The 25,347-nt window shown below is 39.0% G+C and overlaps 3 protein-coding genes across 4 annotated transcripts; 2 read left to right on the forward strand and 1 right to left on the reverse strand.

Annotated features, from left to right (window-relative positions):
- The first annotated feature begins 4,973 nt into the window (after positions 1–4,973).
- LOC135608316 (calcium-dependent protein kinase 10-like) lies at positions 4,974–12,693 on the forward strand. Its single transcript, XM_065101053.1, has 7 exons — positions 4,974–5,817; positions 5,908–6,051; positions 6,143–6,295; positions 8,732–8,847; positions 8,929–9,096; positions 11,817–12,047; positions 12,163–12,693. The coding sequence occupies exons 1-7, from the start codon at positions 5,112–5,114 to the stop codon at positions 12,328–12,330; spliced, it is 1,686 nt and encodes a 561-aa protein (XP_064957125.1). The 5' UTR covers positions 4,974–5,111; the 3' UTR covers positions 12,331–12,693.
- A 1,477-nt stretch (positions 12,694–14,170) lies between these two features.
- On the forward strand, positions 14,171–17,764 carry LOC135608320 (vesicle-associated membrane protein 721-like). Its single transcript, XM_065101062.1, has 5 exons — positions 14,171–14,522; positions 16,675–16,816; positions 16,893–17,013; positions 17,118–17,180; positions 17,369–17,764. Exons 1-5 carry the CDS (start codon positions 14,333–14,335, stop codon positions 17,510–17,512), a joined length of 660 nt encoding a protein of 219 aa, XP_064957134.1. The 5' UTR covers positions 14,171–14,332; the 3' UTR covers positions 17,513–17,764.
- Positions 17,765–19,699: 1,935 nt separating this feature from the next.
- On the reverse strand, positions 19,700–21,791 carry LOC135608327 (protein SULFUR DEFICIENCY-INDUCED 1-like). Of its 2 annotated transcripts, XM_065101068.1 has the most exons (5): positions 21,461–21,791; positions 21,249–21,347; positions 20,595–20,807; positions 20,358–20,513; positions 19,700–20,278 (listed from the first exon to the last, which is right to left on the reverse strand). In XM_065101068.1, exons 1-5 carry the CDS (start codon positions 21,605–21,607, stop codon positions 19,874–19,876), a joined length of 1,020 nt encoding a protein of 339 aa, XP_064957140.1. In that variant the 5' UTR covers positions 21,608–21,791; the 3' UTR covers positions 19,700–19,873. The 2 variants fall into 2 exon arrangements, with proteins under 2 accessions (XP_064957140.1, XP_064957147.1); XM_065101075.1 differs by lacking the exon at positions 21,249–21,347 and having other exon boundaries at positions 21,461–21,787.
- Between the last annotated feature and the right edge of the window lie 3,556 nt (positions 21,792–25,347).

Below are 25,347 nucleotides of genomic sequence, written 5' to 3' on the forward strand. Positions count from 1 at the left end.
ATGGATTGGCTCTTCCAAACCATCAATGCAGAAGAAGGTGTGTTCATTATGTTGCACAATTTTCTTTCACTCCCATGAGAGTTTGGGCAGCATGTGCACTGTGCTGTACCTACTGCCTCTGAGAAAGCAAACCAACAAACATCTGTGAACATTAAAATATGTCTGCTTTATCATAATCTCAGAACATCTGACCACTAGCTTTTAATTGTCAGACATGTCTGGGGATCCCATTTTGATTGTAGTTTTTTGTTTTTGTTCAATGAGATTGCACCATTTGGATTGCCCTATCCACTCTAGTGGAAAAAGTAAATGACAGAGTGGGCATAATGATGCAAGGAGGAATGAGTTTATCATATCAATTAAACACTGTGACCAAGATAAAGCCATGACAAAGGCTGAAGAGGAAGATTGGGGTTGCCAATAATGCCAACATGCTACTCATTAGGGATTGTTTGGTAACTTCCTTGTGTATTTTACCTATCCCAATATGCATATATATGTCATAGAAGATGATCAACCCTTCATTTATATATTGATAGTTAATGGAACTGTCTAATGTTATGAATTATGTAATAGCCTGTGAGTGAACTTTTGATGGTGAGAATTAGATAGATAAGATAATTAGAACAATGATTCACAATCTTCAGAAAGAACTCTTCAAAAAAAAAAAAATTCCCAATATATTTTTTGTTAGAAATTTTAATCAAATATGACTTTGACTACTAGATATTTAATTCACTAATATTGTTAATCTTTTGAAAAGGACTTAATAAAAGCTACACTAGACTTCAACTGCTGATGAAAATTCTTGGTCCTTGCAAAGTTTGAATGTTCAAAATAATGACAATCTAAGAAGACAAAAATGTCTTCAAGATGCCATTAGAGGTCTTCATTGGGTCATCTTGATCTATGAAGTGATGACCACTTGAGTAGCATGAAGAAGATAACCATAAGAAGACAAATGTGACAGCCCCCAAGTCCTTACTGGTTTGTGATCAAGTTAACAACATGATTGATGTGGAAGTGAAGAGGATAAGGGGAAAAGGATACACCCAAGAAGGTAAAACATGGAGAAAAGCAAACTAAATGGGAGACCCACAGAAGGAACAAACAGTATGCTACAAATATAAGAAACAATGTCCAATGCTCAAGAAGAAGAACTACTGATTTCATAAAAGAAAACAAGAAGGCCTTAAGATCAACTTGAAATGATGTGGACTCAAGAAAATCCAAGAGAGAGGAAAAATAGTCACAAGATTATATCTCTAACTATGCACTTTTGACATTTGATCTCAATGAAATGACTTACTTATGGTGAATATGCTTTTCAAGACATCATGATTTGAAACTTGGATGAATCATGAAACATGAATCATGTTGTTAACTCCCATTCCCTCTTCTTACTTTAGATGAATATTATTAATACCAAGTGAGCTGTAACTCCTGAAAATTGCATTGTAGATTGATTGTATAATTTGGTATTTGAATTAAAAAAATAATATTTGTATGAGATTGTCTAAGAGAAAAAAAAAATAAAAATCTCATTATTCAAACTAGCCTTAAATTTACTTCTATAAAGTTTCTATGAATAATATTTTCTTAAGCTTACAAACAATTTATTCATATTTTTGTAACTTTTTCTTGCGATAATAATAATAAAAGCAAACTATAATATTCTAAATATTCAAGATGACTACACAATTTTTTTATTATTCCTTTCCTAATTCGATTATAAAAAATTATAATTTTAGTAAAACTTTTCATCCATCTCTTTTCGTACCACTAGCAATAACTATCTTACCCCTCGAACATCTATATTATCTTGATTAATCCTTAGAAAGTATATGAGAAATTTTTAACACTTAATCAACATCAAATCGATAAAACAGTAAAAAAAAAAAAAAGGATTTATGAAGTTTGCTTCCGTTCCTCGGAAAGGATCAAAGGCATGGTTAGGTGAAGAGTCTCCAAGAAGTTTATCTCCTCAAGTAGCCATCTTCATCCTCATCCTCATGCTCATCCCCTTAGGTCCCATTCCGCCTCTGATAGGCCACTCCAAGTGGACCCTCGGTTCCTTCTTGCTTGTCCGAAGAGAAACTCCTCAGATGACTCAACACATTTCTACGTGATTCTTCATTGGTTTACAAGTGCCCATCCATATGACAAAGCAGTGCATTAGCTTGGATAAGAAACTATCTTATTTTTAGTAGGGAGCATTAATTTGAGTGTGTCAAATTGGGTTTGTATGCCACGACTTGGTAGTTGGTTCGAAGTCTTCTAATGTCATGCCGTTGACTTCAAAGTTAATATATACGTTCTAATGTCATGCCATTGACTTCAAGGTTAATAAATACCCGTTCCTTTTGATGCCTTGTGGAAGACTTTTCCTTCCTTCGTCTATTCATTAGAGCTGAAAACAACGAGGCAACTCCTTAAATTCCATCGAAATAATAATTTATACCCATTTTTCATTCTAATTATAGTCGTTGCTCTATCCGAATACATCTATCAATATGTATAACTTAATATGACAATTTTGTTGTTGGGGTTCCAACCGATGATATATTACCATTCATGTCAATATCAATATTGATAGAGCTTTCAGGATAGTATTTGAATTCAAAATCTTGTGTGCAAAGTATGTATAGACTTATCTAAATCCAGTGATCGTTTGTTTTCTTTCTATATTTCAATTGTTTGTTAAATTACTCGAGTGTTGTATTTTTTAACGTGATGTTCGTCACTCATATTTGAAACTAATTAATTTTTTTCTATAAAAAATTTAAGATCTATTCAAGGTTTAACCCTTTGCGAGTAGATATTGCATCAGTAATTTTAATTAAACCTATAATATCTCATATGTCTCACCATTAATATATACGATAATTAATGTTAACAAACTTATTTAGTGGTGGTCGAGGTATCAACATGATTTGGTTTAATTATCAATGTTCGGGATCGTTCCTGTGACGTGGTTTTTATCGAGTTGGGTTGATGTCTCCGCACACGATTCTTCGGTCGACACATGATTTGCTTCATCGTCGTTAGGCCCTTGCACACAAGCCTAGGTCGCGAGGGGAGGGATTTCATGACTTGGCTCCTCCGAAGGTTAAATCAGTATCAAATAGAGTTTTTGTATAAGGATAATCCCCCCTTTTCTTGATGTCGGTCATGGGGCTTTTATGCTTATGCTCGAGAGTCGATCGTATGTGATCTGATGATGGCGATCGACTTCTTGAGCGACCGACTTGTATCTTTAGGCGACCGTCGATTGACTTGCACAGAACGGTGTCATATGGCGTTGTTCTGAACTTTTCGGAGTGATCTTCAACCGTACAACATTGTCTCATGCGGCTTCGGATGACGCGGGAAGGGGCGATCATTGTCCCGAGTCGAAGGTGGTACATCGGACACGATGTTCCATCTCAGTCCCGAGGCTCCACGTTCGCGCTGACATGTTTGCTGATTACGTCCACAAGGTCGATACAAGAATATATCATATCAATTAATACACTAATTAATGTTCCTTAATCACTGTCGCATAAAAACTACACTCTTTAGTCTCTAAATCGATCGTTCGCATTCATCTCGATCGATGGAGCGTAATCCTTCAAGGAACAACATCAACTATTATTTCTTAGCATATATCAGAATGACAGTCCTCGATAATAGCTATCCTCCTTTGAGGAACAACATTAACTAAATTGAGCTACGATGTAATGGGACCCAGTCGGCATATCTACCACAGCAACCACCGTGCCTTTTAGTAACTCGACACAAAAAGTGGGATGACCACAAGGAATGATTGAGCTGCATGCAGGACCAGCATGGCGTGATGCTACAGTCTCACCGTGGAATCATACGCACCTCCTCACCCCATCATCATCATCATCATCATCATCATCATCCCCACCTTCTCCTCCTCTCCCATTCGACTCACTCCACCCCCACCCTTTCTTTATCACCACCCCAACTTCTCGACGGCAATGCCAAAAAAAGGGAACCCGTCGGACCTAATAATTATTATTGCTGTTGTTTTCTCACCAACTCCTCTCCTAAGCCTTCTTCTTTTCCTTCAAAAGCTCTCTTTCGGCTCACCACTCAAAAAGACTTAATTGCCCAACCGTTTCAACTATCACCATAATATATATATATATATATATATATGGCAAATTTGTAGATAAACCCTCCCAAGTTTCCGATTCTTGTAATTTAACCTCAAGTTTTTGTTTGACACATTTACCCCCCTGCCCCCAAAATCTTATGAATTTACACATGTACCCTCGTAGTTGATTTATATGCTCCAAAAACTCCCTTGCTTAACAAAATAAAAAATATATTAGATGTGTTATACATCTTAATATTTGAATTGATGTGTAAATCTTGTATTAAATTTGATAAACGTGTTCAACCATCCATTCGAATGCGGATAATTTTTTTACGAGACCAGCTTGATCGATCGTAACGATAAATATAAATAATGATATATCCGTTGATATCGGAAAGGATACAACTATTGGGATCTATCCGAGATAAGAAATTATTAAAATTTATTAATTTTTTAGGTTTTAAATTAATATTGATATTCTTCAAAACCTCTTGCTTAAGAATGACAAAATTATATAGGTTAATAGTGAATGATATGAAAAATAAGTTACTTCCAAATTTATCAAGCAAATATATATATATATATATATATATATATATAGTAATCATATATTATAATATATCAAATATTTAGGATATTATCATATGTAATTTTATTTGGTGCCGACAAGAATGAAATAAGAGATTTTTCATATAAATAGTAAAATAATATTTTGTTATTTGTAAAAAAGGATTGGGTCAAAGGTAAAGGAAGCTATGGGGGAGTGAATAGTAAACTTCAATATTTAGGGAGAGTTGGATGAAATTTCCAAATTGGCCAACCGGTGTTAATACTTGAGCCTATCGCAATTCCCCACTCCTTTTACTTCTTCCAACTCCTTTTTGTTCACTCGGTTCGAAGAAAGAAATGCCGGAGCATACGACCAAGCCTACCCCAAATCACCACCATAGAAGAAGAAAGCCCGTAGACCAGTAGCCAAGGTGGGCATCGCCAAGACCCCGCCATGGGCAACACCTGCGTATGCCTTGCCGGCGAACCCAAAGACTTGGACAGGAAGCAGAAGAAGCCCTCGCCCCGTCCCCAGCAGCAGCAGCAGCAGCAGCAGCAACCGAAGACGCGGCAGCACAAGCCACACCGGCCCCGGCCGAACCCCTACGCTGAAGACACCATTGGCTCCCCCTCCCTCCATGTCCTCAAGGACGTCGTGCCGCTTGGCCGCCACCGCAGCCGCATCGGCGACAAGTACGTGCTCGGCAGCGAGCTCGGCCGCGGCGAGTTCGGCATCACCTACCTATGCACCGACAAGGAGACGAGGGAGGCGCTGGCCTGCAAGTCCATCTCGAAGCGCAAGCTGCGGACCGCCGTCGACGTCGAGGACGTGCGGCGGGAGGTGGCCATCATGTCCACTCTGCCGGACCACCCCAACATCGTGAGGCTCCGCGCCGCGTACGAGGACGCGGACGCCGTGCACCTGGTGATGGAGCTGTGCGAGGGTGGGGAGCTGTTCGACCGGATCGTGGCGAAGGGGCATTACAGCGAGCGGGCGGCGGCCGCAGTGGCGCGGACCGTGGCGGAGGTCGTCAGAATGTGTCATGCTAATGGCGTGATGCACCGGGATCTGAAGCCCGAGAACTTCCTATACGCTAACAAGAAGGAGAACTCGCCCCTGAAGGCAATCGATTTCGGGCTCTCGGTCTTCTTCCGTCCAGGTTGGGTGCTCATGTTCTTCTTCTTCTTAGGCGTTCTTCAATCGGTATTCCCTTTGCAATTAACGCTGATGTCTGATGCATTCCGAGCAGGGGAGAGGTTTTCGGAGATTGTAGGAAGCCCCTACTACATGGCGCCGGAGGTGCTGAGGAGGAATTATGGACCGGAGATTGATATTTGGAGTGCTGGGGTTATCTTGTATATCCTGCTTTGTGGAGTTCCGCCATTCTGGGCTGGTAACTAGGACATTGTTGATAATTGTGTGTTCTTCTTTTGCTTCTTTGGCTGTGTATTGTGTTTTCTGGGTTGTATCATCTTGAATTATAGAGACCGAGCAAGGTGTTGCACGAGCGATTCTCCGAGGAGCGATTGATTTCCAGAGGGAACCATGGCCTCAGGTCTCAGAAAGCGCAAAGAGTCTTGTAAAGCAGATGCTGGATCCAGATCCAAAACGGCGGTTAACTGCTCAGCAGGTGCTGGGTAAGTCCATCCACTGGACATTCATGGTGTAAGTTAAAAGTCACCATGATTGCTCCCATCTATGTCTCCATTTTTTGACGTATCTTTTTTTTTTTCCTGCATTCTGAATATCATCCATGCATGAGCGTTTTTCCAAGATAAGGACTTGGTATCATGATGGATCCAGTTTTTGTGAAAGCTGGTGATGTAAGAGGTGTTTATAGACACAATGCATTCGTGATCTATTTGGAGGTTTTAGCTATATCATGGTCAAGTCTTCTACAAGTGTTTATAGGAGGTTTCCAGTTTTAGCTATATCATTTGGAGGTTTTAGCTATTTGGAGGTGTTTATAGGCATGGTGCATTCGTGATCCAGTTTTCTACAAGTGCCGACCTCAAATAGTTGGGAGTTACGGTTTTGTTATTGTTGTAGTGGTAGTAGCTATATCATGTTCCAGGAACCCACTTTAATGACAAAACCTAATGTTAAGCATTTCAAGTTGATACAACTTTGTTGTGAATTTCTAGAGAAATGTTCCATGCTTGTTCTACATGGGAGTGTCGTGATAACTGCAATGAGACATACTGTCTCGAACGGATTTTTGAAGAAAAGATCTGTAGAATTGTAGCAGCACACGTGACACAACTGTAGCAAAGATGGAAATGTTGTAGCACCAGCAGCAAATGTACCACAATTTTTAGTGAAGATGGAAATATGAGGACCATAGATATTTTATTTCTTGCAACAAAACTCAAAAGTGATTGTTTAGTCATCAAGTATCTAACACAAAATGATCTAAACCGAGGAGCTCTTCTCCCAAAGAGATGGAGTCCCCAGGTGTAAAGGGCCTTCATTATGGCAATGCAAATCTTATCCTTGCATGTAGTAGATAGAAGACATTCATAATGGCATAATAGAGCAGCATAAAAGAGTTGAGAGAGGAAAAAGAAATCAATAAGTGAAGAAGAGTGGATATGCATGGCCAATTTGCCTAAAATATTCACCAACAATTCATGAAATAAAATACAAAACCTTGTGACACTGATGGAATACACAAGTTCATAAGAATCCTACTTATAGAAGGATTTTCTAGAGAACAAAAAGAAATAAGGAAAAGAAATATTTTCTCCAGCTTCTCATACAATTATTCTTAGCCAGTCCCTTAATTTTCCATGAGCCCTCATTAGGTCAGAGGTACTTCAGATTGAAAGCACTTATCTTCTTCCCGCATAATCGAAAGAATTAATGTTTCTTGTGTTTCTTAACTTTTGGACAGTGAGGATACAAGTGTGGTGCAATTTGGTCCTTGCCTCTCTTCAGCACAGGAAGTAACTTCCAATCTAAGTGCACCATGTACCATCTAAACAATTACTGTCATAATCTCCTGTGATTTCTTTACGGAAGGTAATATCCAGCTACTATTTTGTAATAGAAACCACTTTTGAGTCCAAATTGAACTCATTACAGGAATCAGATATCCATCTTATGACTCAGCATATCTCCCAATTCAGAAAGGAGATGGTTTGCTGACCAGGTACCAAATAGGACTATCTAAGCACCTCTTGGGAGGATCAAAAGTTTGCCCAGCCAAACAGTACCTCGAGAGAAAAAATTTATTAAGTTTCCTTTGATAGGAACTTTGGGGTTCAACTACAACTGGACTTTCAAAAACCTACTTGAACTTTCTTAATTACAATAAAACTGAATAAAAATTGCTACTGAACTACCAGAAATTAGAAACTGTAATCTAGTCCTAAAACTGACTTTAACCCTACGTTGAAGATGATTCAAACTAAACCTAACTGATAAAGGTTAGACTTGAAAGGTACTTGTCCTGAATGAAAATTATCGGAGATAAATGGAGATATACGATGGTGGATGAATGAAAAGTAGTCCCATTTGCCGCTATGGTCAACAGAAACCTGTAATATCCCAACTATTTGGGCTGGCTTTATGGTTGTCAGTTTGGTGGATGAATGAATGGTCGTTCCATTTGCTGCTAAGGTCAACAACAATCTGTAATATCCCAACTATTTGGTGATCTAGCACAGTTTTACGTCTGGCTGTAAGCTGACCAGTGCAGCTCTCCTATACCTGGGCTTGGGACAGAGTAAACGAAATTTAGCAATATGCATAGGCCAATTTGTTGATTAGGAAGCCTCATGTACCTCGTCTGTATAGTGCTTCATTTGTCATTTCCATGCCATCCTTTATGCAATTTTAATCCTTTTTGCAAGTTGCATATAATATTGTTAGTTCAGTAAAAATATCAAAATTTCTTATGAGGATGCTTTTATGGAAGTTAAAAGAAAAAAAATGGTTGCAACAAGTGGCTACCAAATAGTTGTACTTTGTTTTCCATTGTGTGATACTTATCAAGCCTTTATGCATTTTTTGCTGATGCTGATTCTGTTTGGTTCACATGATAATACTCTCCTGATATATACATCTGACAGAACATTCATGGTTACAAAATGCCAAAAAAGCTTCAAATGTTCCATTGGGAGATATTGTAAGAGCAAGGCTGAAACAGTTCTCAGTCATGAACAGATTCAAAAAGAAAGCCATGCGGGTTAGAATTTAATATTCATTTCTCTTTCTATAATTAATTATACTAAAATCTGATAAAATCTAATCAATTAAACACTTTCAGGTAATAGCTGAGCACTTGTCGGTTGAAGAGGTTGAGGTTATAAGAGACATGTTTAAGTTAATGGATACAGATAACAATGGAAAGGTATCATTTGAAGAATTAAAAACTGGCCTTCAAAAGGTTGGTTCCCAACTGGCTGAATCAGAGATGAAACTATTGATGGAAGCAGTAAGTTTTTACTCATTCTCAATTCTCAGGCTGCTAATTTGTGGCATCTAAATTTTAATTCTAGATGCTCAATACGAAGATGATGTAAATTTTAATTCTCATGCCTTTGGTAGTTTTGTAACTTCATGTTTCTTTATTTGTTCTTTCTTTCTGACATAACCACAACAAATTTACTTACAAGTTGTCCTTTATCAGAATATGACAAGCAGACAAGGTTTGGTGAAAGTCATTTTTTGTTCACCTGAACTTTCATACTGGTTATAGTCATACACAATAATCTAAGGGATTTTGGCTTAACTAGACAAAAATGTTCTAAATCTTATGACAGAGACTATTGCACTAATTTATTGTGCAACATAGAGAAAGATCAGTGTTTACATATAAAGTGATGGTGTATGCCATATTGTGAAATGCAAAGGATGCTACTGAATTTTTCAGCTGGATTAAAAATCAGATATCACAATTGGAAACTTGTATAATCTAGTTTGCTGGTAATTATTAACACTCAAACTTGGCTCCCACTTGGAGAAGAATTACTTAGTCAATTCATTAATTATTCATTTTGTTCTGGAATTACTTATGGATAAGTGGTAAGGGTTTCATCTAAGATGCATGGAATCCTGAGTTGTTAAAGTTCGAGGTAGATCAAAGTAAACAGGAAATCTACCACTTCTGTGTCTAACAAGTCAATATTTCTCTTGCTTCAGTGGCTAACAACTTGAACCATCCTTCATAATCTTATTCTAAGGACCTCCATGTTAATATGTATGTATATCAGTATATGTATACATATGTATATATATATATACTATACATATATACACACACACATACTCTTCATGGACATTGCCTTTTTCTTATCTCCTAAAAGATCTTACCTTCAATATTTGGCTTCCTGAATTTCAGTTGAAGTGTTGAAGCTTCTTCTTTATCTGTCCTGTGGCTATTGATTTTGTAGATACCAAGATAGCTCATTCAAGTTCTATCTTGGATGTATGATTTAAGTTCCACAGGTTTGAAATTTCATAACTAGAGGGTTTGATTTCGGTATTGATGGTTGCCAAATGCTCTTCCACTCTGTTGAGCATAGGGTCAGTGAATCTGATGAGTTTCATGAGAGCTAATGGTGAGAGGTTAGACACTGGAATGTTCTAATTTGAATATGAAGCAGATGTACTCATCGAGCTCTGCATATCTCAATTTGATATGAAGGAAACAAGCTTTAGACTGACTTTTTGACCTACCTTCAGCTGGCAGTACCTAAATCTGATCTTACTAGGCATCAATTATAGTAGAATATCAGCACCCATGTAATTGTAAGTGCTGCTTTATAAGTTTATATATTTTTTCAGTTAGAAATATGTTCTATTCAACTAACATATCTCATACCATATTACTATTTATTTCAGTAAGAAAAATCATTTTCTCACAATTAGTGACCAAGGTCTTCAGTCATCAAACCTCTGTCTCTAACAAGAAAGCATATAACTTAACTGATTGTCGAATTCATATTTAAAAATGTGAATAATTATTGTAGATATGTCTTTTTATCCAAAAATCTTATACTATTTTGAAAAGGTTTCATTTATTTAATATGTGTATAAACTAATTACTTGAGTAAAAACCAACTATATGATTCAATTCTCCTGTTGGATTGAGTCATGACCATTTTTAACAGAGCAGATATAGTATTAGGCACTATGAGGGGTCTAAGTAGGAATCAACTATCCGCGAATGAGCCAGAAGGTATATTTTGTGTAATCGCCACTGGATTGAACTTCATATGCTCCCAACTAAGGCATGATTCTATATTTTGTGTTGGACCTTGGGCCTTAATGAGAATATCAAGCATTGTGTGAGGGAGATTATGACATCACAATTATTTCTTGATTGAAAATGAGAGATTGATTATGGTGGTATATGGTGATAGATGGCGTTGTTATCATAAATTTTGAGCGAAAGGATTTTAGCCCCATGTGGTCTCTGATAACTTAGAAGTTCAATTCTCCCACTATATTGGGTCGCAACAAGAGTGGCCATGGAAACCAAGCATTTTGCACAAAACACCATCGTATGATCAGTATATGGCAGGATAAAATATGATCTTGCTACATTTCTTAGTCCTATCCCATTAAGAAATCCATTGGTTTTGCTATATTGAGCATTCTGTTTAACACAACCAGACCAAAATGAACAAGGGGGACAATGGATCCTCTGCCACAAATCATTCTCTATTATTCCTTGGGCACATTGACCAAGGCTGTTGTTTTTGCAATAGATAGAATGATCGAGATTCATGTCTGTTCATTTCTATAAGAGCCTCGGCATGCGTAGGATTATTAAATTCTTTCTTTAGGTCCAACTTGAGAAAGAAACCAGTGCATTCAGTGTTGCAAATACTCAGCATTGAACTTAAAGAAAGCAGTCTTACAAATTATGATTCTTGACAAAAGATTCTTTGCTTTCCCAACCAAGTCATGTGGCACCATACCTTGCCTTGATGCTAAATTTCAGTAATAAGAGTTGAATTCAAAAGATTGACAGCTAACACATGGAGAAATTTATGATGTAGGATGATTATTAAGTATCATCTCATTCTTGTGATATCATCAAATTTCTGGCATTATTACACCGGATTTTAGTTTTAGAATTTTGCAGTGGATATCTTCCTTTGTCTTATGTTTCTGAATGTTAGTTCAACCTGCAAAACATGGATGCAGGCTGACGTTGATGGAAATGGTGCGTTGGACTATGGGGAGTTTGTGGCTGTCATTATTCATTTACAAAGGTTATCTAATGATGAACATCTCCGCAGAGCATTCATGTTCTTTGATAAAGATGGCAGCAATTTTATTGAACTTGACGAGCTAAGTGAGGCCTTGGCAGATGAGTCTGGCCAAACGGACATTAATGTGCTGCATGATATTCTACGAGAAGTTGACACAGACCAGGTACAGGTTCTTCTCTCTGCGTTCTTTTTTTTTTTTCATTTTTGTCTAAAGTATTGTTCATCCTAATATGTTTTGACTCAAGCATTGACCACACATTGGCACTATCATGCTTTAGGATGGCCGTATCAGTTATGAGGAGTTTGTTGCTATGATGAAAGCTGGCACCGATTGGAGGAAAGCGTCTCGCCAGTATTCAAGAGAAAGATTTAAAAGCTTAAGCATGAATCTCATGAAAGACGGTTCACTTTCTATGGGAAAAGAAGCAACTGATTTGTACGCATAAAGTTGACCCTACTTATTGCGAGAGGCTGCTCACTCGGTACAACTGATGCTCAATGAATATGAATACTTCATTGGAGCTTTTATCGTATGATGGATGATGGGGTGCAGATTTCGATGGGCTAAGCATTATGTGATCTGGTAAGAAGTGAATAACTTTGTTGTGCTTCTCCATGTGCCAATCTCCTGCCTTTTAAGCTCTTCCTTTGGTTTGAGTGTAGTACTGTTTTCTCTTTCAAGTTTGGTTGTTCATCTTAGTGAGGTTTGACACGGTATGGGGTTTCAGGGTCTAGTTGCTGGTTTTTGTATTGGTTGTATAGATTGGAGGAAATGAAGAAGATTGATGTAGGTACTGATTGCCCTTTTCCTTTTTTTGTTCGTCACACGCGTCAGTTAAACCAGTTAAACCGGTTTAAGTGGTCCAAGGAATAGAACAACTTTTTTTGTTCTGCAGTGTCAGTTAAAATCACAAGCATTTGCTTTGTTGAAGCCCAATTCAGTTCAGTAGACAACTAATTATGTATGGAACAATGCCTGTAAGATCAAAACTTCATTGCATGCTCATTGTAATCCAAAGTTGTTCTATTCCTTGGACCACTTAAACCAGTTATGAGCCTGTGTTCTTTTGTTTGTAAAAAAATTCTTTTGTTCCTTTAAAAACAACAAAAGAAAAAGAAAGCTCACTACTTAACTATTACAAGGATTGAGATGTAGTTAGAAGTGGAGATTGGAACTTTTTGAAATGGATACAGAAGTGAAGTTTTTTTTACTTATATTTGATTTATGCATATGAGTATTTGATTATTTAGTCTCACAATGAATGGTTGAGTTCTGACCTTGATAACTCTATGAGTTGTTATCAACATGGTATTACCCTTTCAAAATTTTCATTAATGTAAATAATACATATATTAGGATTATTATATTATCTCTAATATTCTTAAGCTTTAAAAGAAGTCAATGCCAATTAAAATTTCAACTACTCTCATCATTAAATTCGTGTCTAATAAAGTTATACCCAATGAAGAAGAACCTTAATTATTGGTCACCATTAAATAGCAATCTATGATCATTAGTATTCTAATTAGAAACTTCCCCATCAATCTACTTATCAAAGAAAGATACATTAGGAAGCAAAGAAAGAGAAAGTCTAAGATGTAGGCCACCTACCTGTGCCGAAGTGATTCGGCTCAGCCACTTGGTTGGACGCTGACGGATCTCATCATCAAGCTTAATGTCACTTTGTTAAGCGAAACATCCTTGTCGGATTTGCTGGCCCATTTAGGTGCGGAGCTTGTGGATCCAAAACAAAGGATCCGCACTCAGAAAGTATTGGGTCGGATATTTGGGTTATCGGATCCGCGAACGTGGGTGTGGGAGTATGCGGCAATTCTACTCCTTTATAGGAAGTGAGGAAAGGGAAAGCGAGCCCGAAAAAAGTAGTCGGCGATGTCGCTATTTTGCTTCCTCTTTTCGAACGCTTCCATCATTCCAACGGGCGTCCTGTGTGCCGACATTTTGCTCTTTACTCCTTACCGAATGAATCATTTATGCATCGGTCCAATTAGATCTACAATTTGAGTGGGATCAGATGATGAAAGATATTAATTATTATAAATAAAGAATTAGAAAAAGCAGTTTTTCCTGAACAGATTCCGTTCTGCCTAATGTTATTCCTATCCAAATCTAACTAATAACCCTAAAATTAAGATTACTATTCATATTTTTCGAAATAGTAAGGGCTTTTATGAAAACAATCCCATAAAGAACTGCTTTACAACAAACCCCTCAAACAAGCCCAAAATTAGAATGCTTCACGCACAAATATAAAAGAGGGTGAAGAGGAAGAACCAAAGGAGTTCGGTTTCTTTCTCGTTCCACCCCCCCTGCGTTGGGCGTCGCCATTACTCGCCGTCCTTCCTCCTCTTCTTCCTCCTCCGTTGGGGTTTTCTTCCACAGATCTAGATTTTGGGTTTCTTCTGGTCTGGGTGGGGGTCGGAGATCACATGGAGCAGCGGTCGTTGATCTACAGCTTCGTCGCCCGGGGTACGGCCATCCTGGCGGAGTACACCGAGTTCACAGGGAACTTCACTACCATCGCCTCCCAGTGCCTCCAGAAGCTCCCCGCCACCAACAACAAGTTCACCTACAACTGCGATGGCCACACCTTCAATTACCTCGTCGACGATGGCTTCAGTGAGCCTCCCGTTCCGATCCCTCCTCTGTCCCTCTGGCTGCGTTCTTGCCTTGTGTGATCGGTTCTTATTTCGCTCTTGCGTGGGTTGATCGGTGCATTTGGCGTGGGGGAAATGTTGGTTCGGTTAGTTTTCGTGTTTGCTTTGTAGTGAGATTTGGTTGATCGGCAACGGTTTTTTAGGTCCTATGGGATTCCTTTGCTGTTTGCATTATTTTGGAGTTCTGGGAAGACAGATTCCATCTAAGTGCTGCGTTTTGGGTCGATTCGGGTAGAATTTTCGGAACCAGAACAGTGTTAGAAAAAGAAGATGGTTGCTCTTAGAGAACTGTAATATATAGTGGGTTTTGGCTGCTTGTGTATTATGTGCTTCAGAAGCAATTTATTTAGTTTGGAGGGAAAGAAAAGGTTGAGTTGTTATATGCTAATAGAGCGGAAGATAAGAGTACCAGGCAGTTAGAAAAGATCAAGATGAAAGGTTTGCTTGAATGTACATGTTCTTTTCATTTTAGGCATCTCATTTACATCAATCATGCTAATTCAGATACCAGACTAAAATCATTATTTTGCAAAATTTTGATGTGTTTTGACTATTATCATCTCGTAAGATATTAAGGGACATTATTGCTAACATTCTCACAGATGAAAAGGTATGTTGAACAAAGGCTTCTGTTTTTCCTTTTTCTTGATGGCACTCAAGTTGCTTGATTCTCTCATGCGTGGAACTGAAACCTGCTGTTCTCTCGTATAAACATCATAGTTTAGCTGAATAAAGGTGTTTATCCTGTATATGTATATTTTTCAGTCATATTAACCATTTGGAATCTCTGTCTCTCGAGCTGTTTCTCTGGAAATTGACAGTTTATTATTCTCTTTCTGACACTCATTAAGATCGCTTTCTTAGCAATCGATGTGGTTTGTGTATCTTATATGTAAGATGAATCATATGTTTCAAATCTTTGGACATGCCTTTCTTTGCCGATATACATAGGAACGATTTTAGTGATTTCCTAAACTGTACATGTTTGTTAGTTGCTGAAGCTTATTACTAAATAGTTAAATCCAACTTTAGTATTTAGTTATACTTTTGTTAGCATATATGGAAATAGTTGGCATATTAATATGCTTCAATTATTCAACCATTTATTGGCATTTATTATTGGAGAAGGTAGTGAAGCCCTCTTATCTGCTATTTCTGTTTTTGGCTCATACAAATAATTGAGATTTACTTTTTTGTCTCTTGGAATTTGTTTGTGTTTGCTGTAGTAGTTACTTGTATGAAAATGATATATTCTGAAACAAAAAGGAATTGTTGAGTTCATTCATCAATCATCATATTACCCATTCCCAAGAATTCATGAATAGCTATTTTTGTTTCTCCCTTGTTGTCTCAAGCAAATACAGCTGATTATTTGTTGCTTCAGGAAGTATAGGTAGCTTCTTTGTGGGCTAGGGATGTGTTTGGCAAATGCTGATCTACACAAGAAGTTTGCAGTGGTACTTTAAGTGTCTTAGGGGATTGGTTAATATGTCAATTTTGCTGGAATAGGATCTTGGTTATGCAAAATATTAATGTGTTTGGAATATTATTATCATGTAAATTATCAAGGACATTATTGCAACATGATATGCGGGTTGATATCTTGATCAGAATGTTCAGGATCTTAAAGTTTAGCTGCTACAGACTGTTGCATAGTAACTTGATTTAAATATTATTTTCTATTGAGGTGCTTAAGGTATCTTTACTTAAAATTTCTCATGCCTTGACCGATTAACCGAAATTTCACTGCAGGAGGAGCAATATATGTTTCTATTTTAGTAATCTGAAGTCTTATGTCTTTTGGCCATCTTGTCTTGGGACTTTCTGGAACAGACCAGGCGATTTCCAGTAATTTGCTCAATGTTCATATATCTGGCAGGTGCCTTTGTACATATTTTCCATGCTCCCATCACTAATTTGGTGAAATATGTGAGGCTAAGTTTGTTAGGTTTGTTGGAACAGGTCACTTTCTAATGTTTCATGGGGCTAATTGTTGTTGGCTTGTTAAATCTTCCAAGAGATGTTGCTTCTTTTTATGTTTGCATATGTTTATCAGTTGCAATTTCTGAGACTGGTTTTGTAGTAGGAGCTGAAATCAGACATCAATTTTGCAGCATATGGGGTCGTTGCTGCTGAGTCGTTTGGCAGGCAAGTTCCCATTGCCTTCCTGGAGAGAGTTAAGGAGGACTTCAGTAAACGATATGGAGGAGGAAAAGCTGCAACAGCTGCAGCCAATAGTCTAACCCGAGAGTTTGGGTACCTTTTTCCTGCATCCAACTAGTTGCCATTTTATTCCAGCATAGTTAATTGTGTAGTTTCACTTACATGTCAGGTCAAAGCTTAAAGAGCACATGCATTATTGTGTGGACCACCCTGAGGAAATAAGCAAGCTGGCCAACGTGCAAGCTCAGGTTTCTGAAGTAAAAGGGGTCATGATGGAAAATATCGAGAAGGTGCATAATTTTTTTCTGTTAAATTGTCCTAACATGTTACATTTATTCGAAGTTGTCATGTTTCTAATGTCTAAAATTGTAATTGCTGTTCCTGCTGATTTTAGGTTCTTGATCGTGGGGAGAAAATTGAGTTGCTCGTTGACAAAACAGAAAACCTTCGCTCCCAGGTGTGCAATGCATATTTGCCATATCGGCACAGTTAGTAGGCAGCAATAGACGACGTTCATAGTTTATTTGGGGAATGACAATCTCTATTCTTTTTTCCGTTCCCATCTCCATCTTATTTTAAATATGCTGCTAGTCTTGCTTTTTGATGGTTTTAATTCTAATTGATCTTTGATGTATGGGATTGCAGGCTCAAGATTTCAGGCAGCAGGGAACAAAGATGAGAAGGAAAATGTGGCTACAGAATATGAAGATAAAACTTATTGTCTTGGGCATCATCATCGCACTAATCCTCATCATTATCTTGTCTGTTTGCCATGGCTTCAAATGCTAGTATGGATGAATATGATACCCCCCACACTTCATCCCCTATGATATATCAGAACTGGTGCTTCCAAGTATATGGATTGCGTTGTTGTTGACATATGGTTTATCTGTCCCAATACTTTTACGAATATTATCACATCACATCTCTTAGCTTATGGGATGGTTGGATTTGACGTTGTACGTTTGATAATTGTGCGGGTGGGTGTTGTCTGAACATTACTCTTTCTTGCTCTACGAGTTAAATTTTCTGGCGTGAAAATTATGGTTGTGTAGTAATTTGTGAGATGCATGTCCTTACGATTGCTTTTGGCGTTTGCTTTCAATGCTAAGATACGAGAGTGCATTATGCTGAGTAATTGTCGTTTTGTCACGGTTTGATTATAGAGTATTTTACCTACGAAAGTATTTACTATCGGACTTTTTATCAAACAGTGCTCTCTAATTGGTTTTTCTTTGGAGATTTTCTATCAAATGTTCCTGCGCCTTCCACCAGTTGCCTTCGTTCGATGTTGCCTCCATCATCATCACCCCCTACTTCGACCATGAGCAGTGCCCCACCTCCTCCCTTGTTGCTTGTCCTTTCTCATGGCCTTTGTGTAGTGTCGCCCACAAGCGACAACATTCATCCAGGAGGATGTGGCTACCTCTCCATTGTCTCTTCGTCGTGAGTTACGTAGGTCGGTGAACCCAATAGAGAGGCAACGACCAAGAGAACGAGAGAGGAGGAGGAGGGGGGAGAGAAGGAATAGGAAAAAGAGGAGGTGATCATAAGTGGACCAATGACAGCAAGTAAAAGACAAAGGGGTATTTTTTTTATAAGTTGATGAAAAAAGGGTACTCTCAGAAAAATAATAATAATAAATCAAGAGGCATCATTTGATAAAAGCTCAATAGTAAAAGCTTTTCTTGGTAAAATAATCTTGACTATTCATGACAAACCTAAAATATATTCATATAACATGTAAGCATATTAAAATATTAGGAGTATTAAAACTATCTTTTTACTCTATATGTACCCCTCTAATTAAATGATAAAACTTTAATAAGCGATGTGAATAATGGAATTGATGCATTATTATTATTATTATTATTATTATTGATTGATTATTTTTATCCTTATATATATGGTGTCTATAGCGTATGAATGAATTATAATTGGTTTAAAAAAATATTCTATTCTTTCTCTCTCATCAATCATTAAAAACTTATCATTTCTCTTCGAGCATCTCGATCCATCCTCTTATATTTATAAATATAAATATAAAAATGTTTGACTTATTCGATCTGATCATGTTAGTCAAGCAAAAAAAAAAAAAACAACATACTCGTTAGTGAAATGATCAATATATTTGATATCTTTTAATCAAATAAAATATTGTTGCCATGATGAATCTTGTCACTTAATCATAGCTTCGAACAAAATATACCCTTCACTTATGATATGAGCATGAAAGCAACTAATGCATTCTAACTAAACAAAAGTATCTTCCCATTCATCCACTTAGCACAAAAGGCAAATATATGAGCTAATCATACAAAGTATCTACTTATATGTGATTCAATATTTAATCAAGATATAAGTATCAAAACGTCTAATATATCACTACCGTGTAATACATTTCCCTTAACATAGTACATCTCTCCAACACACAGCATTAAGGTGCTTATTGCACCCTAATTGAGTAAAGTATCTTACCCTTGCAAAGACAAAGGCATTAAGATGCACCCAAAGCATCCTAACTAAAGCATGTGATACATCCACCTTAACCTTAATATAACTATGCACCCAATTTTTCCATTTTGAAAGCAGATATATATATATATATATATATATATATATATATATATATATATATATATATATATATATATATATATGTATGTATGTATGTATGTATGTATGTATGTATGTATGTATTATCCATGGGCATGGACCATCAATCTGCACGAGTAAAATTATCTGCATGCATGAACACCATCACATGCGTGCATGGACAAATTATATGCTTGCATTGATCGAAAATACATATCAAAAGATGGACATAATGGTACCAAAAAACGGACCCATCAATAATAATACCAGCAAAAGAAAGACCGACAGTTGCACCATTATAACTCCTACACTAATTTCCACCTCCAATTTACCCAAAACATTATTAATAATCTGACCATTGCAATAAAATCAACTCACAAATTAGGTAAAATCCACAAATTATATCTGCCAATTTACATTTAGTTTGACACTGCTTTTTCCCATATCCAATTTCAAACCGATTTATTGTTACTGCCAACATCAATTTATATATTATTATACAATTTGCTAGCCTTCTTATAAATACCAAATAAAGAAGAGAGAGCACAACAATTCTCAGCAAGCTATCCGATCTCTGAAGGCGGAGATCTCCTCAAAAATGGGCAGCCTCTTTGACCTCGAAGGCACCCACTCGTTCAACACCAGCTCGATTCTCTCCATGATCTCGTCTTCTATACCGAGCCCAACCTCCGACGTCGATGTCGCTGGCCGGACCTCAATCTCGCGCAGCAGCTCTTCTGCCTTGTTCTTCGAACTCGTCCCGTCACCCGCGGCCGAGAAGCGGCCGTGAGTGACATCCTCGAGCGCTCGCCGAGCCTCGTCGAGTCTGCCTTGCTTCATGAGGCACAGCCCGAGGTTGCAGGCCTTGTTGGCGTCAGGCTCGATCATCTGAGCCTTGCGGTAGACCACCTCGGCGGCGGCGTAGTTGTTCTGCTGCATGTATGCCCAGCCTAGATTTCCCTGTACCCACCCAGATGCAAACATCAGTGATCCGATGCGACCCACTGGGAGTAGCAGTGGAAGGTAGAAGGTGTTCGACCAGGATGCGAGCAGTCTCTCGCTTAATGGAGATCTGGAACTTCTTGCCGTGAGAACGTGCTGTTTTGGTCGCCTTCCCGTTGAAGGCCTCACCCATGTGTATCATGCGGAGCTTCTGCTTCAGCAGCTCGATCTGCTCCTCTACCATCCCACATTTCTGACCACCAAGATGTTGCGCCGCAATTAACACCAGAATTTTAGTCGCACTACATCTACAACTTGTGATCGTTCGCCGTACCTTGTAGAGATCGATGAGGAGGTTGTCGAGGGATTCCTGCGCTTGCTTGGAGCAGAGGTGCCTGAAGGATCTGATGGCTTCGACTGCTTCTTCGGCTCGATCCTGCTGCTTCATCACCACCGCCATGTCCTTGAGAGCACTGTCCACCCTATCCCTGCCATTTATCGCCTTCCAGAACCATAAAATTGCAGCTTCCGGATCCTTCTCCACCAACTGTTGCATTTTTGTGTAGGATTCCCAATCAATTATCACTTGGATGATAGTTAATTAGTAGGATAAGTAGATATCTATGCATCATGCACTGCGCCATGCATGAGCAAAATGAGCTCACCGACAAAACAACACTGGTGAGCTGCAGTAGCTGAGAGAACGAACAGGCGAAGCAGAATAAGCATCATGACAGATCAATCGATTTCATTATGTGAAATATTAAATCGATTTATGTCGAAATTGTTTCCCAAATGATCATCACATATACAATCCTGACCGGATAAAACAACCCACCAAGCTATGATAATAAGATAAGGTCAGTGATGCAGCATCAAATGAGCCTCCTCACTGGATATTCTCAGACGAGCTACTGCAGAAAAGAGAGATGGACAGATCTGGAAACTGGTACTTGTGTTTCCTTCCCTTGTTCATGCAAGATCTCACCTTTTTGACAGAACCTTGCAGGAAGACCTGTCTTCCAGATCTTGGCCTCCTGATTCTTCCTCCATGGGTGCACATGAACAGCAGCAAGCTGTCACGATTCTAAAGGTGGAATGTCCAAGGAAAGCCCAAGAAGAAGCATCACGAGATCCCAACTGCAGCAGATGGGGGGAGAACACAAAAGGAGCTGCGGAAGTGTAAGATCCGAGCATTACCTGAAGTTGCTTGGCGCGGACGTAAGGGCTGTTGCCGGGCGGGACCTTGTGGATCACATGGAGCAGATCCTTCTTCTCGCCTCCTCCGCTCCTCTTCCAATTCCCTCCTTCCATCTCCCCCCTCTTCCCTCTGCTTTCAGACTCCATTCGGTGGCGGAGGCGGTGGTGTTGCGTGCCGAAACGAGGGAGCCGAGGGTAGAGGGGAGCCGAGGGCGGAGGCGGTGGTGTTGCGTGACGGCACGTACCTCGACGGGAAGGCGTCCAGATTCTGCGCCGCGAGCGGTGAAATCTCCTGTCGTGCCCACTCGGTGGTGCACTACGCCACGTGGCCGCTGATGTACCGACTGATGCCGCGCTCTGTTTTCGCTTACCAGCTTATGACCTGTCGGTTTGGTGGGCCCCAAACTTGCCTCCCAGGGTGGTGGGGTCCCCTCCGTTTTGATAACGGTACGGTATTGGTTCCGTAATTATCTTATTTTGTATTTATATTTCTTAATGTAAAATATTACGAAAATTTCATTATTTATTTTTAAAAAATTATTATATAAAATATATACGATCCTCATTTGTGCACTCCAACATAATAAGACTTATCATTTATTGGTACTAACTACTTTAAATATCTCATTTATCAAAAAATTGGCCAAGGTCATAATAAGTGCCAAATAGTTGACTTTCATTGCATAAATGACAAAATGGCAAAGGAATAAATGCCTTTTTAAGGATTACTGATGCCAAATAGTTGTTACATAACCTAAGTGTATTGGTAGAATAAATAAAATATATATATATAATTCAAATAATATTTTTATAAATAAAAAAATAGAAAGAACAGATAGAAAAATAATAATTTAAAGATAATAAATAAAAAGTAATCCTTTTTATAGACCTCCGTATGTCTGGATGAGTCATTCCATCAGAAAATGAGTCTCACATCATTTACACAAAGATATAAAAAAATTTAATCGAATCGATTCATCTTCTCAAGATGAATTATAATGTGCTAATCATTTTTTATAGGCTAAAATATAAGAGAAAAATAAAAATTTATAATCATATCAAATTAAATATATGACTTGATTTAAAAAATAATATAATTTTCATCATCTTAGAAATAAAATTGATTTCTTTATTTTTTTTATATATGTTAGCATGTGCTGACTTATTAGAAACAATCTACAATATAATCAAATCTATTTCCTCTTGGAAGATATAGGAAGTTAATGACTCATGCATTCCTCTATACATAAAAAAGGTGGAATGTAGCTATCAAATCAAATCTTGATGAGAAGATTTACAAGAGCCCATTGTTCCATCGACGAGCTTAGCAAATGGGCTCTATAAATATATACACATTGGGCAAGAAAGACATGGATATCACTAACTCGGTTAGCTTACAACCATGCTGTTCATCCATCCCCACATCAAAATGCACAGATAAACTCACCATGCGAAGACAATAATATCAATTGGACAAAGGCTGGCTGAGCCTGGCAATTTCATGTCAGACACTGGGCTTTCGATCTTTTAGTTCTACGACAGATCAGCAGCTCACAGAGCTTCTCAGCCGGAGAACCACCATGCACAGCCAACAACAGGACCACAGATGGCTCTCAGCTCTTATCGAACACAGTGAGAGATGATGTCAGACACCTGCCTGCCTCGTCGACACTGTACCCAGTGTCACATACATCTTGATCTGAGGACTGGGAGGTTTGCGAGCCATGATCTGTTCACCTGCTGCCGTGGAAACCTGTAGGCCTTTGTTCAGGCAGATGTTTCTGTCATGCACTGCTCTCCTTCTCCTGTTCCAGGGACCATGATGAACTGTGATAGCTACCCTTGCCTCCGCAAGCTAATCCACCACCATTAGCATGGCTGTGGATTTCATCTATGCATCGTGTCTCTGTCACCGTCATTTTTCGGTCGCCAACTCGTACAGATCATGTCGTGATCTGAATTCGATCTTTCCCTGCCTCACTGCTAGTCCTTTTGCCTCTTGTTTTGGGTTCTTGCGAATGTTCATATGCATCCCTCCATAGTGTGGAGGTGTCCAATTCTGAAATCTCATGCACATATTGGTCATGCACGATACGAGTCCCTATCGGGTACGATTTCGACCAACCAAAGCAAAGGCTGATGACATGGCAGGTGGCCATTGATAGATCCATGGAGCCCCACGTGAGGTCTCATTGGGATCCACCACCGCAGGGCCCCGCCCGGTCGGCCCACGCCTTCCTGTTTCTCCACTCGGCAGACTCGCAGCCCGAAGAGATGAGCTCGAACCCAAAGCAACACCCCCCAGAGAGAGAGAGCTTTTGGCCAGTCGGTATCCAAGCAAGTGAGCTAAAACCAGCTTGTTCTTCCTTTACGGTTCTATTTAATTAGCTCACGTTGAAGGTCCTGTAAAAGCACAGCAGAATCGCCTCCAACTCCAAAGAGCAGATAAAGAGAAGGTTCAAAAGAAGAAAGAGCAGCACAAGTATCCCCGTCCAGATATAAGAATTCCCTCAGTCATCCACCCAACCCACCCCCTTCTCTGCTCTGCTCTTCCGCCTCCTCGGCCGCCTGTTGTTCTGTGGAGAAGAAGGGGAGCGGAAGAGGATCAAGCGAAGCAGGAGGAGGAAGAAGAAGAAGAAAGAGGAGGGAGAGGATGTGCAGTGGTAGGTCCATGAGGGCCTCGGTCGGCGGCCTTGCATGGCTGCTGTGTCTCGGGCTCTTCATCTCTGCGTGCGTAGTTGGTGGAGGGACAAATGCCACACCACCAGTGACTGTTCCAATTGTGGCTTCGTCGAGAGACAGGCCATTGGGAGACAGGAGCTTGGATCCTCTCCGTGCAAGCAAGAGAAGAGTGCCTAATGGCCCTGATCCCATTCACAACAGGTAAATTTCGATGGCAGCATTCATCATGCAATCTTCATTTCTTCATGCATACTGAATCTGTATCGAGTTATGCTTTTACTACGAAACAACTTTGTGTCTAAAATGCAAGAGTTGAGTCTTTCTACGATCGATGCACAACTGTAAGGTCATGCATGGAAGGTCTTTCTTTTCTCTCTCTCTCTCTCTCTCTCTCTCTCCCTCTCTTTCTCTTTCTTCAATGCAAGAGTTTATTCTCTTTTCTCTTAGAAACTTGCATGCATTTTAACACTTACAATGATGGTTGTATTTCTTTTTGAGACTCATGAGTACAAAACTGGCATGCTAATTAAGGAGATGCTGTGAGCCTTCATATCCGTAATTTACCTGTTCATTCAAGATAAAGAAGGAAAACAGAGTAAAAATGCTACATATTTCTTTCTTGACTTGTACTATTCAGATCCATTCTGCTTAATCATTTCAATACTGTTTAAATCCTAAGACAGAAACATCAAGCATAAACAGGGACTTGTAACTTCTTGGGAAAGAGTAAACAGACAAGCAGAAGCTGATCATCCTGTAGATGTAATGCAATAGTATCAATGAACATAAAGAAATAGTTATCATACATTGTTACTTTTCCAGAGGCCAAATGGTCGATAGAGTCACCTGAAATCTTAGGCTTGCTTCGGTTACTGCACCATGCTTAATCACCTTGCTCCTCATGTGCTTCTCAGGAGAGCAGGGAGGTTCGGACGACCGCCAGTTCGCGCGTAGCGCCGCAACAACGAAGAAGAAGAATGGAAGCTTCGGCTGGGAAGATGGATTAGAGAATGTGGGTCTCGTATTGCATGTAACTATGAAATGGGCCATCTTTTAACACTCCTAAAACATTAGCCATAATATCCTTGCTTTGCCAAAGTGCTCTGCTTTGTGAACTGTTGTTGGTGGTGGTGGGGGGTGTATAAAGAAGGCAGTCCAGTCCAGTCCAGTCCAGTCTTCCCTCCCACGGCATACGCATTCAAACA

This window comes from Musa acuminata, chromosome BXJ1-2 (genome assembly GCF_036884655.1).
Source record: "Musa acuminata AAA Group cultivar baxijiao chromosome BXJ1-2, Cavendish_Baxijiao_AAA, whole genome shotgun sequence".
Classification (NCBI taxonomy): Eukaryota; Viridiplantae; Streptophyta; class Magnoliopsida; order Zingiberales; family Musaceae; genus Musa; species Musa acuminata.

Coding starts and splice junctions, on each gene's coding strand:
- LOC135608316 (XM_065101053.1), top strand. CDS start 5,112: ATGGGCAACACCTGCGTATGCCTTGCCGGCGAACCCAAAGACTTGGAC. Junction 5,818..5,907: donor CTCGGTCTTCTTCCGTCCAG/GTTGGGTGCTCA, acceptor CATTCCGAGCAG/GGGAGAGGTTTTCGGAGATT. Junction 12,048..12,162: donor GAGAAGTTGACACAGACCAG/GTACAGGTTCTT, acceptor ATCATGCTTTAG/GATGGCCGTATCAGTTATGA.
- LOC135608320 (XM_065101062.1), top strand. CDS start 14,333: ATGGAGCAGCGGTCGTTGATCTACAGCTTCGTCGCCCGGGGTACGGCC. Junction 14,523..16,674: donor CCTCGTCGACGATGGCTTCA/GTGAGCCTCCCG, acceptor TCAATTTTGCAG/CATATGGGGTCGTTGCTGCT. Junction 17,181..17,368: donor CAGAAAACCTTCGCTCCCAG/GTGTGCAATGCA, acceptor ATGGGATTGCAG/GCTCAAGATTTCAGGCAGCA.
- LOC135608327 (XM_065101068.1), bottom strand. CDS start 21,607: ATGGAGTCTGAAAGCAGAGGGAAGAGGGGGGAGATGGAAGGAGGGAAT. Junction 20,808..21,248: donor TGCAAGGTTCTGTCAAAAAG/GTGAGATCTTGC, acceptor AAAATGCAACAG/TTGGTGGAGAAGGATCCGGA. Junction 20,514..20,594: donor TCCTCATCGATCTCTACAAG/GTACGGCGAACG, acceptor CTTGGTGGTCAG/AAATGTGGGATGGTAGAGGA.